Source organism: Pithys albifrons, chromosome 17, assembly GCF_047495875.1.
Source record: "Pithys albifrons albifrons isolate INPA30051 chromosome 17, PitAlb_v1, whole genome shotgun sequence".
Classification (NCBI taxonomy): domain Eukaryota; kingdom Metazoa; phylum Chordata; class Aves; order Passeriformes; family Thamnophilidae; genus Pithys; species Pithys albifrons.
Window position 1 is genome coordinate 9,996,463 of NC_092474.1, and position 12,517 is coordinate 10,008,979.

Below are 12,517 nucleotides of genomic sequence, written 5' to 3' on the forward strand. Positions count from 1 at the left end.
TTCAAAGTTAAGCTCAAATATCTCTTCAACACATGACAAGGAGGTTTCCAGTGCAAATATTTAGGATCACTACTACCAAGAAGGGTTTTTCCTAGTGGTTTGAAGCCAAATAACAGCTTTATTTACACACAATTCAACGAGTTAATACATTAATTCAACTTTCCTGTCTGCACACAAGGGAGAGTCTTCACAGCATCAGAGCAGAAAAGCAAGACAAGCTCTTTTGCAGGTGTACAGACTGATAATTGATTGTATCAAAGTATGTGATTAGGTACAGAAGTGTTACATTTAAACATTTCAACCATTTAAGTCAGTTACAACAACCATGCTACACTTTAAGCAAAATAGAATGAAGTTAAAACTACATTTTTTTTCCTGCAGCTCTCTGACTGTGTAGATGTTAAAATCAAAAGCTGATAATGAGTTTTGTTCCAAGCATTAGCATTTGAATTGAGATGTGTTTATAGATAACTATTTATGAGATTTTCCCCATACATGTGCACTACCTTTCAAATTTTCAAAACATTTCAAATTTATCCTGAAAAATGCCCATTTTATATTCTGCCTTCTTTCCCCAAGCAGAGGGAAAAACAGCTTAGAGAGTTCAAATAGGGTTCTGCACTGCCAGTGTAGACTCAGGCTATCCAAGTTGTGTATTCCTAATGAAAAGTTCTCCCCATATCCAAAGAGAAAAACAGGAAATGCAAGAATACAAGCTCAATATACAGATCTGAAAATGGACCTCTATCCACTGTAGATCCAAATTAAGCAAGAGAATACAGTGCTTTGCTTCTCAGGAAGCTGCCTCTGTTTTACTGTATTTTCTATAAATGCAGCTGCTAATAAGACTTTAAAGTGTATGACTTAAAAATTCTTCATAAAGAATGCCTTCTAGTTCTTTTGAGAACAAATGATGACAAGACTAAACAAGAAAAATGAAACATAATGATCTTTAGAAGTCAATTTATCACACAAAGTGGTCAAACCTAGACATAAAGTTCACTATTTTCCAGATAAAGATGGCTTAAGTTTGAAATCAACCTACAGCATATTTGCTCAAGAATTGTCCTGTCATGTAAGAGCAGACAAGTTTTTGTTAGAAACATTTATTAAACAAAACTGATATCAATGCACACACACTCAAGTTAACACCCCTAATAGAAAAAAGCATCTTGGTCAAGACCAAAATTATCTTCGCTTCTGGAAGATGTTGCCACGGCCCATTCCACGGCCTCTTCCTCTTGCAGCCACTGAAGAAAGAAAACATCAGGGATGACACGAATTTGACATATTTATCTCAACAACTGACAAGGAAAAACTAAACAACAAAGTCTCTTGCTCAAAAGGAAGGAAACAAGGCTGTCCTGTGATGCTCAGAAAGTGATGTGACAGCAAGAAGCTCTCTGTGAGAAGAATCAGAACTAATGGTCCCAGTCTGGCTCCTTAGAACAGCTGCAGTGAATACTCACACACCTCACGTTCCTTCCAAGCTGACACAAATTTGTGCAGCCCAAGACATTTAAAACCCCACACTCTTCCAAGTTTTTGCAACAGAAGTTAGAATGTTTCAGCAGATGTTACTCCCCTATGTAACCTTAACTGCATTTGCTGAAGTTCACCAGAGACTTTGTGGGACATGATTGTTACTCAGCCTTGCTAGAACTAGATTGTTCCCCTGAGAAAGGTACAAATGAGAGTGAACTACAGAACGGCTTATAATTACACCTTCCCAGTAGTTCAAGTACCACCTTTATAACTGAAGCTGTTTTCCTACAAAAGCTTAACAAGAACACCTGAATCCTTCCCTAAGTATTCCAAACAGCTGGTGGCCACAACTGCTGGAAAACAGAACACTAAGTTAAACAGAAAGCCTCTGTTTAACAAGACCTGTGAATTACTGGAGAATGAACATTGCACATTCAGGTAATTGGACAACTTCTCTTGACTCCCACCACAAGATGAAATGTACAGAAAAACACTGTACAAACCAGTAATCTTCCTGTTTCTTACAGCCTACATCTTCCCAATGATGGTGATGAATTTTGCAGTTCTACAGAAAAAAGGAAGGAGGGACCATGAACAAACTGTACGTACCTTGAGCTTTGAGAATAGCTGCTTTTCCTCGCCCAGCTCCAGACCCCTGGTTTTTATTCTTCATGCTCTTTAGCATAGGAGCATTCTTCAACATATCTGGTAAGATGAGAAACCGTATCTTGCTACCCCTGATGTACACCTGCTCGAGCTGTGCCACTCGGCCATCTCTGTACGTCACTGTTATGTTGGACATCTGGAAGGCAAAACCAGTCAGTGCCAGCTGTGTACCAGCCACAGGTTCCAGCTGTGACACGAGGCATCCACCACCCTTTAAATGCACTCCATGCCTGCTGCCCAGGACTTTCACTTCCTCCTCCTTTTACAAACTAGTTTTATCAGCTTTGTTACTTTTGTTTTTCATATTCAATAAGGTTTTAATAAAGCTGCTCTAGTCCTAACTTGGTAACATGCATTAAATAAACTTTGGTTTCTCAAATCAAGGTTTATTCTTGCTTTTACTAAAGAACCCCAGAAAACGTTTTGCACAGAACAGAACCTTACAAAACCTTGATCTTACTGACAGGAATGCCCAAGCTGACTCTAAAACTGGAAAGAATAAGCTCTGGGCTCTTTGGTGCAGTCTGTACTGCTGAATCCACTTCACTGTGGTAGGAAGCAACAGCACAGTATTCTAAAAGCAACAGTCTTTCAAACAGAGCATGAGCCTTCCCAGTCCCAGCCCTCCCTCCAGCCCTGTGGGGTTCGTACCTGACAGTTCATGTTGTCCTCGGCTTCAATGAGTTTGCCCCGGTAAACCTCGCCCGTGTTGGTCTCACAGGTGACAATGTGGCCCTCGGCCTCGTGCAGGACTTTGATGGGCACCCCGATGGACATGGCTGTGGTGCTGAGGCTCTACCCCTGCCACAGGGAGGAAACAAAGCTGTTATGGTGGAGAAAGTTGTACACTGGGCTCCACCTACACAACCCACGGCCTTCCCCAGGGTAAAGCACTGATTTTCTCACTTGTCTAAACACAGAGTATGCTTTGACTACGCGTTAATAAAACTCCCCTAGGGAGGCGCCCCTGGAAGGAAGACTTCAAATATGAGAAGCCAGACTTTTCCAGGTCTCTTCCGAACCACGAAATTCACTGTCAAGTCCCAGATAACGTATCGCCAGGGGAGCACCTCCATGGCAGGCAGCCCCGGGTGTATCCCACAGCGGCAGGGCCAGGCTGATCACCCGCGGGCAGCACGGCCGCGCTCGGGGGCCGCATCGCCCGAGAACCGGGCCGGGCCGGGCCGGGCCGAGCCCCGGCCCCCTCAGGCCGCAGGGGATGCGGCGCCGCTCGGTCCCGAGGGGCGAGGAGGCCGCGCACGGCCCGGCCCGGGCCCCGCCGCACTCACCACTCCGCTCGGCGCTGCGCGCGTTCTCTCTGCCCTAATGGCCTCCGCCGCCTCCCGCCCTGCTCCGCGCGCCGGAACCGGAACGCGGCGCTGGGGGCGGTGCGGCCCCGTCCGGCCCCGTCCCGTCCCGCGGTGTCCGGCCCGCCCGGGGCCGCCCCCCGGCCGTGCGGTGCCGGTGCCGGTGCTCGGGGCAGGGCTGCGCGCCCTCCGCCCGCCGTGTCATGCCCCTGCCCGCCCGCACACCTGCCCGCCGCTCTCCTCTCCGCCGCCACGGCGCGGGGCAGCCGCCCCGGGGCCCGGCCCTCCGCAGCCCCCGCCTCCGGGAGGAGCCAGCGCCGGGCCCCGGGGCCGCTCCGCCGGCTCGGCGGGGCCGGCTCTGAGCGGGCGGCAGGTGCCGCGGCCGCCGCCATGAAGAGCCCCCGGGAGGCCGGGGAGCCGCCGCCAGGTCAGTTCGGCCCGGGCGGGGATACAGCGGAGTGCGGGTCCCCGGAGAGGGATCGGAGGGCACGGGGGGGCACAGCGGAGTGCGGGTCCCCGCGGAGGGATCGGAGGGGACAGCAGAGTGCGGGTTCCCGGGAAGGCACCGGGCACTCCTGCCCACCCCAGCAGAGCCCCGGCGGCCTCTCGGCCCCGCCGGTTTGGCCGGCAGTGGCGATGTGGAGTGCCCGGCCCCGCCGGTAAGAGGGTCGCGGGGGCGGCTGGCACAGCGCAGAGAGGCTGCGGACGATTGACAGCCACGACAGGGACAGGTTCGCGTCTGTGTCGGGACAGCCGAGAGTCACCGCGGGAGAGCCCTGGGGGTGTTGGGGAGCAGGTGGCTGGGAGTGGGACGGCCGAGGAAACTCGTTATTGCTCCGTGAAGCCTTCGCGGAGAGAACGCGCACCTCGCGGGTAACTGAGGGCTTGACAGAGGCACTGGGGGTTAACAGAGAGGAGACAAATTCATAACATGCCAAGAAAAAATGGTGACAAAATACTTTACAGGTCCTGTTTCAATAGAGTCCGGGAGTTGGAGTTTCATCTTTTTTTTCCTTAAGATACTTAAAAGCATCTTAAACTACATTAATTAAAAAGGCTAAATATATTGATGGGTGTGCCAGTCTTCAAAGCTGTGGTTAAAAAGGGGCACAACTAGGAAAAACTATTTGGAAAGAGTCCAGAATCTCTGTGTTGGTTCTTCCCTGCAGTAGGTTATAGCTTTGTTTAATAACAAATAACATTATCTAAAAAGTTTTATAAATAAAATTACATCAAAACTACACCAATCCATGTGATGTCAAATGTGTTTTTATTTCCATCATAAAATATAGCTGACCTTGTGTTAAGAAAACTTCTCAAAGGCCTTTTCTAGATCAAAGGTTACTGAGAAAAGCCCTTTATGATTAACTCAGGATGCTGAAGTAGCAGTGACAGGCACAACTCTTCACGCCCTTCTAGTGGTGAGTGTGTTCCTGAAACCACCACCTTGCCAGCTCCATAAAAATAAAAACTGAGGCAGAGGGATGGAGCTACTTGTATTCTGGGACTTTTTAATAGAGATTATTCTTTTTCCCTGTCCATGGAACTTTCGAGGGAGTTGATACAAAAGGACAAGTGGTGCCACTTGTGAGCTTTGTCAGAATTACTCATGTGAATTACAGCCCTGAGGAAAAAGACATGGGCAGCACGTGGGGCTTGCAAGAGATCTTGGTTGTGTCTGTTTTCTCAGTTTGGTTTAACTCTTCTTGTGGCACAGAACAAGAGAAAGGATGAATACCTGTGCCTTACCAACTGTTCTCTAGGAGATACACCTGCATAGTTGAGGCCTGGCAGATATGTCACCCCACCAAAAAGGGTAAAATTAAACTTCCCAAGGAAAAGAGGGTGGAAAGGCAGAGTGATCCAGGTATGGAACAATAAAGGAGTATGAGATTAAATCAAGTGCTTAACTGTACAGAAATGCCAAATATACATTACCCCCCCCAGTAAATAAAAAAATCTACCTGCCTATCAGATAACGTAAAAACATCTTCCTAAGTTTCCATTACTGTAGTGCTGAGGACAAGATGACTTTTAATGGTCTGGAAAATCATCTCTGTATGGATTGACATGCTTTGTGTTTTGCTCACACAGTTGACTGCATCCAGCTGAAAGTGCCAGTGATTCAGCAGCTGTACCACTGGGACTGTGGGCTGGCCTGCTCCAGGATGGTGCTTCAGTAAGTGGCTCTTTCTGTGGGAAATCCCATTCCGTGGGGAGGGGCAGCAGGAAGCAAGGCCCAGGGAGAAGAGGTGTGTTGAACAGCTGTGAGTTTAGCTTAGTCTTAGGAGAGCAACAGTTTCTGAGGTGTCCTTGGAGAGTGACTGCTGCTTGGGCCTGACACTCCGGAAGGAGCAAGGGAAAATACAAACTGAGGTGAACTTCGAACCCTTTTGAATAATTGCCTGCTTTGACAGATGCAGAATACCTAATCAGCTCTACGAACTTTGCAGGCTGGCATTCATAAGCTCAGAGAAAGCATTCCCTCTTTCCTGTTGTTACAATTCAGAACTGATCCCGAGCACAGTGATTGGCCCAATTCCTTTCTGTGCTTTCAAGTGATGGGTAGGTGTATCCCAGGTGTATCCCAGTTAATGAGTGTACTGTACCTGTAGTGCCTCTGTCCCGCTGAGCCCCCAGCCTGTAGGATGAGTGGTTGTGTTCCAGGAGTAGTTTCAGCTTCAAAACTGTGTTGCCCTTTTGTGGTTTCTTTCTGGTTTAGTTTTGGTTTTACTTTTTTTTAACTAGTAGCTGTCCTGCTGAACTCCTCTTTCCTTCCACAGAGGAACATGAGCTTAGGTGCAGGAGAAATACCTATTTAGATGTCCACTTAGTAGATATGAAGCAGAAGATTTTCATTTCTCTCCATCCCTTCTGCCAAGACGTTAGTCCGTGTGCTGGTAATTTCCCATCTTGACTACTGTAACCTCTACTCCCTTTACCTCTCTGCCACTCCAGTCTGCCCAAAACTCAGCTTCCAAGATTAATCTCTTCACCCTGCTGATCTGACCTTGTTTGCCCTGCATTCTCAATTCCAGTCCTTTTTTGTTTTCATTTACTTCCATTTGTTTTCTTACTTTCAGAACTCTGTAATTGCCTCTTCCCACCCCTTTGCAACCTGTCCCAAGCTTCCTCCTGACTTCATCTCCCCTTTTTTGCCTTTTGTGTCATCAGTGCCTAAGACAAGCTTCCTTTGAACATTGATTGAATTCCTTTATGGTTGCTCCTTTTGAAACCCATGTATTGTGTGAAGGAAGTTTTAGTCTTTAACACTTCTTTCTGTGTTGGCTCTAATACACTTGTACATTCAGACTAAGCCCTTCAGGACAGAGTCCTATACCAGCTTGCCTCTGGTACAGCACCTGTACACTTCCAGTACTATAAAACAGTCAAGGTACCCACACATTTCCAATTTTAAGAAATCAGCAATAAATCCAGTTAAATATCCCCTACTCCCTTCCCTTACATTTCTGGCTCCTTTGTGGGTTGTTTTTTTTGTTTTGGTTATTTCTTAGCCAAGCCCATTGTTTCAGTTTTTATCTGCTGTGATGTGGAGGCTTGGGCTACAGCACCCACTTTGCTTCTCCTAAGATCTGTGCTTCCCTTCCCCTGCCTTCCCTAATCCCATAGGTACCTGAATCATTTGGACAACGATGAGTTTCAGAAAGCCATCCAGGAACTCCAGTTAACAAAGAGTATCTGGACTATTGACCTGGCCTACCTAATGCGGCACTTTGGTGTCAAGCATAAATTTTGCACCCAGACACTTGGAGTGGACAAGGGCTACAAAAACCAGGTTAGTATTCTCATCTACTGGGGGAGAGCAGACAGATTTCAAAGCCTTGAGTGTCATGCTGTGTTACTGTCAGCCAGCCACAGTTAATTTGGCCTATTGCCAAAACTGGCACAAATCCTTCCCAAAGCCAGTGTGATCTCAGATATTTTACATCTTTGATTTCATCAATATGAATTTTTAAAAAAGTTTTCAGGTAGTGGTCATGAAAGGTTCCAGGCTATTTGACGGCCTTGGATGCTGAAGGCCTGCATTTATCTACAGAACAGGTACAGCCTGGGCAGCAGCAGTGTTGGCTTCCACACTGTCCCTGCTGTGCCTCAGCCCTGACCTGCAAGATCCACCGCTGGAGGTGAGAGGGGAACTCAGCCTCCTGTCCCCTGGCAGCTTGGCCTCTGCAGGGCTGCCAACAAGGGGCCAAGGAGGGTCTGTAGCAGCTCCTGCCCAGTTCCAGACAGGCTTCTCTGGTGTAGGCAGCTGGATGGCAACTGCAGTACCTGACCAGGAGCAAAGTTAAACTTGTAATTCAGAGCAGGAATCTTTGTCCTGCTACCAGTGAACTGAGGGAGAGATCTTTTATCCCATAGCCAGATATCCAACTTAGGCAGGCCCTTGATAGCAGGGCCTGTAAGTGATGGCTTACCCAAAGTAAACATCATTCCAGTTCAGAACTTCTGTTATCTCCACAGTCATTTTACAGGAAGCACTTTGACACAGAGGAGAATCGAGTGAATCAGCTCTTTGCACAAGCCAAAGACTGCAAGGTGCTGGTGGAGAAGTGGTAAGCTGCTTGTTTTCTTTCCTTTCTCTGGAGATTCTGTGGGCCCCATGCTTTTCTTGGAGGCAGCAAGGTTAACTGCTGAAAGACACTGAAATCAAGCCCTGAGCCCTTTTTTGTGAAGTAAGTCTTTCTACTGTATCTATCTCAAAAAACCTCAGGGGGATCAAGAGCTAGTAATGAAGTTTAAGGAAAAATAGTCCTGATGCAGATTAAGTGATTTGAAAATGCTGACAGGAGATGACTTTTTATGTTTTGAATTTGATTATCCATTACAATTAGCCAGTAGGGAGTGCCTACAGCTCTCTAATTGGCCATTGTTGGAATTACAGGGAGTGCTATGTGGGCACAGAACCCATTGTTCCCAGAGCTATGCAAACATTGTCTCTGTTCCTAGACAGACATGCAAAGTACAAGCTGGCATAGCTTGTCACTAAGCATGTGTGGTTCTTTTTCTGCAGCACAGTAACTGTTCAAGACATCCAGAACCACCTGTCCCAGGGTCACATAGCCATTGTCCTCGTGAACGCAGTCCTGCTGCTCTGTGATCTCTGCTCCAGTCCTGTCAAATACTGCTGCTTCCTCCCCATCGGACAGAAGTGCTTCTGCAGGAGTCCTGACTACCAGGGCCATTTCATCGTGTTATGTGGCTACAACAGAGCCTCAGGGAGTATTTACTACAACAACCCTGCCTATGCTGACCGTGAGTAGCCTGTTCTTTTGGGTGGATTCTCAGCCACCACATTACTAACAAGCCACAGCTGGACTTCCCCTCATAGTGCATGTGCATTTCAAGCATCACTACCCAATTTGCCAGAAGAGGTTTTGCCACATTAATTACATCAGTGCTGCATTTTGTGCTCTGATTTACTCAGGCCATTCAGATATGCATTTTAGCAAGTGGCTTGTTTGGCTTTCAGATGGGGTAGCGAGAGAAGCTGAACTGTCCATGTGCAGAATGTAACAGAACGGCCAATTTAGTACCTATTTGCAGCATTACTTTAGGGAGCACTTTGAGGTGAAAAGATGTACCTGAGTAAAGCTGTAGCCTAAGCTGCTAGGTCTAGTCTGTATGCTAGTTATGTTGTTTGTGGAGGCTGTAAGAGCCTTTTACTGGCAAATCCTTCCATACTTTTCATTCCATTTTTTCCTCTTTAACAGGAACATGCTGCACAAGCATCAGCAACTTCGAGGAAGCCAGGACAAGTTATGGCACTGACGAAGATATTCTGTTCATCTACACGGACAGCTGACATGCACAGGGCACTCTGGTGCCTCCTGCCCAGCCTGCAGGGCAGTGGCTGCTCGTCTCAGGGCTCCCCTGCACACACCTCGCTCCGGAACCGCAGTGGGACCTTACAAGGGAGGCTTTACAGACATGGACAGGACTATATTGCAATGCTGTCTTTATCTTTTTTTTTTTTTTCCCTGATGATGTATCTGATTTAAAATGTATGTCTGCGTTTTTTTGTTGGTTTCATATTTTTTTTTTTAGTAATTTTCAACATTGCACATCAACATTGCACATTTGACAGCAGTTCTAAAATACAGGCTGAGAGCCTGTTCACTTTCAGCTTATTTTCAAATTAAACACGTAAGAAAAAAGCACCAAATTTATGAACTTTAACACTTGGTAATACATGCATAGGTTTAGGTAAACAAAGAAAAAAAATAGAAAATGCCTGTTTCTCTCTCTGTCAAAGCATCAAGGGCTCATCTTCATCCTAAATCTAGGGATTTGAAGTTCAGCAGAAGGAAAAAATACTAACTTAAACCACTTTTAAATAGAAAAAAATGCCTTTCTATCTCATCAGTATTGTCAGCATTGTAGGAATGAAAAACATCTACTCAAGGAAACTTCCTATGTACTAAATTCACCTTATACAGATTTGGCATTTTGCAACTGCATTACATTTTGAGCTGTAGTTAGTGGTACTGTTCCCTTGCACCATCCACTCAAATCTCTTTTGGCTAAATCCTCTCAGTGACTGCTTCAAGCTCCCAAAGTTTAAATGAAGAGATTTCATTTCCACCTAAAAGTCTTTACTGCTTTCTGCACAAAAACCTCTGAATGTTATGCCACCCACATGTGCCAGTTTCTGCAGAATCCATTCTAAACTTACTAAGGAAATACAAAAAATGACCATCCACACTAATGGCATATATTTGGTGTGTAAATATCTGACAGCATCTACTGCATTGTAACTAAAATGTTGAATCATAGAGCCAAATTTTGCTATTGATGTTAGTTCAGTGACCTTCTAGAAAGAGCTAAAAATCAATTAAGAAAAGAGGAAATACAAGTATCTCTGCTACAAGTAAAAGGCAGGAACTCAGATTTTTCTAGCTCTTATTTTACAGCTGTATGTGGATTAAGCTGGAATTACTCTATTCAGACAGTAGGTGAAGTTGGTAGCAGCCCATTCATAACCCTGTCCTCTATTACCTGGCTTTAATTAGCTGGCTGAGGAGCACTCTGAAGTGTAATAAATAGCCACCTATGTCAGCTTTACCCATCCCAGTTTCCAAGTCTTATCTTCAGTTCTGCCTATGTGGAAGTGGGTAGGAAAATCAGAATTGATGTAAAATTAGGAAAATTTTAGTTTGCACTTAAGAGATCCCACACCTTTGGCATGGTTTTAGGAAAAAAACCTGTTCAAGTTCTGGAACTGCAAGGAATAACAGTAAAAGGATATTATTATTTAGTGGTGGATATAATAAATAGGAATCTACTTTCAGCGTGGTCCAAAACTTTCTAATATAAACATTTTATCAGTTGTTGACTTACTGAAAGTATCTATTAAGTGTTCTCTAAGTACACTTGGTAGAGTCAAGAGTGCTCCTTTGTATAAAGGCTAAAAATAGTAACAGACACCTAAAATGTGATACCCTTTAAAAAGTTCCAAACAAAAAGTATGTGATAAGATATTTGCAAGGTGTGTCAGATTTTGCTTATCATTGGTGAGGTTGAAATATATTCTGGCACTGATCCTTGCAAAATGAGTAACAGGTCGGATGTGCTTTGGGTAGAACTGGTACATTAATGGCACCAGCAGAATCCCTGCAAAAGGTACAAACCCTGTTGTAGGTACTGCCTTTTAACTCCCCCAGACAGAGTAAGTCACCAGAAAGCTCCTGATCTGGGAATTCTTACGTCCAGGTCCAAAATCATGATGTTTGATTTAGAGAGATTGTATTAGTTCTGTTAATAATTAACAGGTGTGTGAACTACAGGCTGTTGGAGTACTTCCTTAACCCATGCATTTTCAGGTAGGTAGTTCATTCAATTAAACTGCCACAGGATTTGTCTTAGACCAGGCTTGGTTAGTTAAATAAAAACTATTTGTACAAAAGGCTTGTAATTGACATTTAGCATCTTACTGGTTCAGCTAACAAGAATGAATCTTGAGCTTATAGATAAAACATGAACTCCAGGGTAAGCTAAGTGTTCTGAAGTGCACAGAAAGGTGTAACAATACTGACTGGTGTTTGGTACCCAGGGTTTCAATGCTTCAACAGAAGTGAAACATAAACAAAGCTGTCTAAGCTAGTGCAGAAAAAAGGAGAGCTCCACTACTGCACCAGGATCTTGCTGCCAAGTGGAAGACAGTTATGAGAGATGAAAACACGAGGAAGATGCAAAAGCCAAGTGAAAAGACTTATGTGACAGAAATTCAGATGAAAAAACAGCTCACTGCACAAACATTTAGAAAATCTGCATTTTCTGAAACTTTGTTTCCCATTACAAGACTGTCTATCAAAACACCCATTCTGAAAACGTTCTGTTGCTTTGTTTCCGACAGGATGTCAATAGCAAAGGAAGGGGATTTTACCTGCAGGGATTTTATACATAAATATATTTTTATTTGTAATTAAGCCATTCTCAATAAAGGTTTAAACTCACAGTAACCCTGTAACATTGGTATCAAGTGCCTTTCTTAACCAACTTATTAGGAAAATCTTTTGAGGATGTGTTACGGGTTTAACTAGAAATGTCACAGCTGAAATTGTAGTTTGGATAAACAAGAGTTCAAATATTTATTACAGCTGTAAATTCATAGTTGCAGGGCTGTAAACTATTCAGTCTGCATTGCCTGAGCACCTGCTGCATCACCTGAATCATACAAAGCAAAATTTCAAAATACATATGTTGAAAATAGCAAATGTGTCATTATTACCTGTATTCCACAGGTGTTTTGTGTACTCCACAACCACGGAATATCCTCCTGCAGTGCAGCCCCAGGGAAGGAGTTTTCCTGATCCCTCCTAATCTCCAAGAACAGCTCCATGGCTTTCTGTTCTCAGGGAAAAGTGTGCAACTGCCCCAGCCAGGCCTGTGCTTTAGCCAGGGTTTCTACTTCTGCCTCCCAACAGGTCAATGAGCTTTGGAAAATCCTCAAAGCACCTTTCTCAGGATGACTTTGCAGCTTGAAGGAGCCCATCAAAGACACCAGTCCAGCTGTGGTTGTGGTGGAAAGGGAAACAGAA

The 12,517-nt window shown here is 45.0% G+C and overlaps 2 protein-coding genes across 2 annotated transcripts; one reads left to right on the forward strand and one right to left on the reverse strand.

Annotated features, from left to right (window-relative positions):
* Positions 1-1,090: 1,090 nt before the first annotated feature.
* Positions 1,091-3,548, reverse strand: SNRPD3 (small nuclear ribonucleoprotein D3 polypeptide). The gene is made up of 4 exons (XM_071572428.1): positions 3,441-3,548; positions 2,803-2,952; positions 2,095-2,287; positions 1,091-1,250 (listed from the first exon to the last, which is right to left on the reverse strand). Exons 2-4 carry the CDS (start codon positions 2,926-2,928, stop codon positions 1,189-1,191), a joined length of 381 nt encoding a protein of 126 aa, XP_071428529.1. The 5' UTR covers positions 2,929-2,952; positions 3,441-3,548; the 3' UTR covers positions 1,091-1,188.
* On the forward strand, positions 3,530-11,946 carry GUCD1 (guanylyl cyclase domain containing 1). The gene is made up of 6 exons (XM_071572426.1): positions 3,530-3,885; positions 5,553-5,637; positions 7,089-7,254; positions 7,941-8,032; positions 8,491-8,732; positions 9,191-11,946. Exons 1-6 carry the CDS (start codon positions 3,849-3,851, stop codon positions 9,280-9,282), a joined length of 714 nt encoding a protein of 237 aa, XP_071428527.1. The 5' UTR covers positions 3,530-3,848; the 3' UTR covers positions 9,283-11,946.
* Positions 11,947-12,517: the final 571 nt, after the last annotated feature.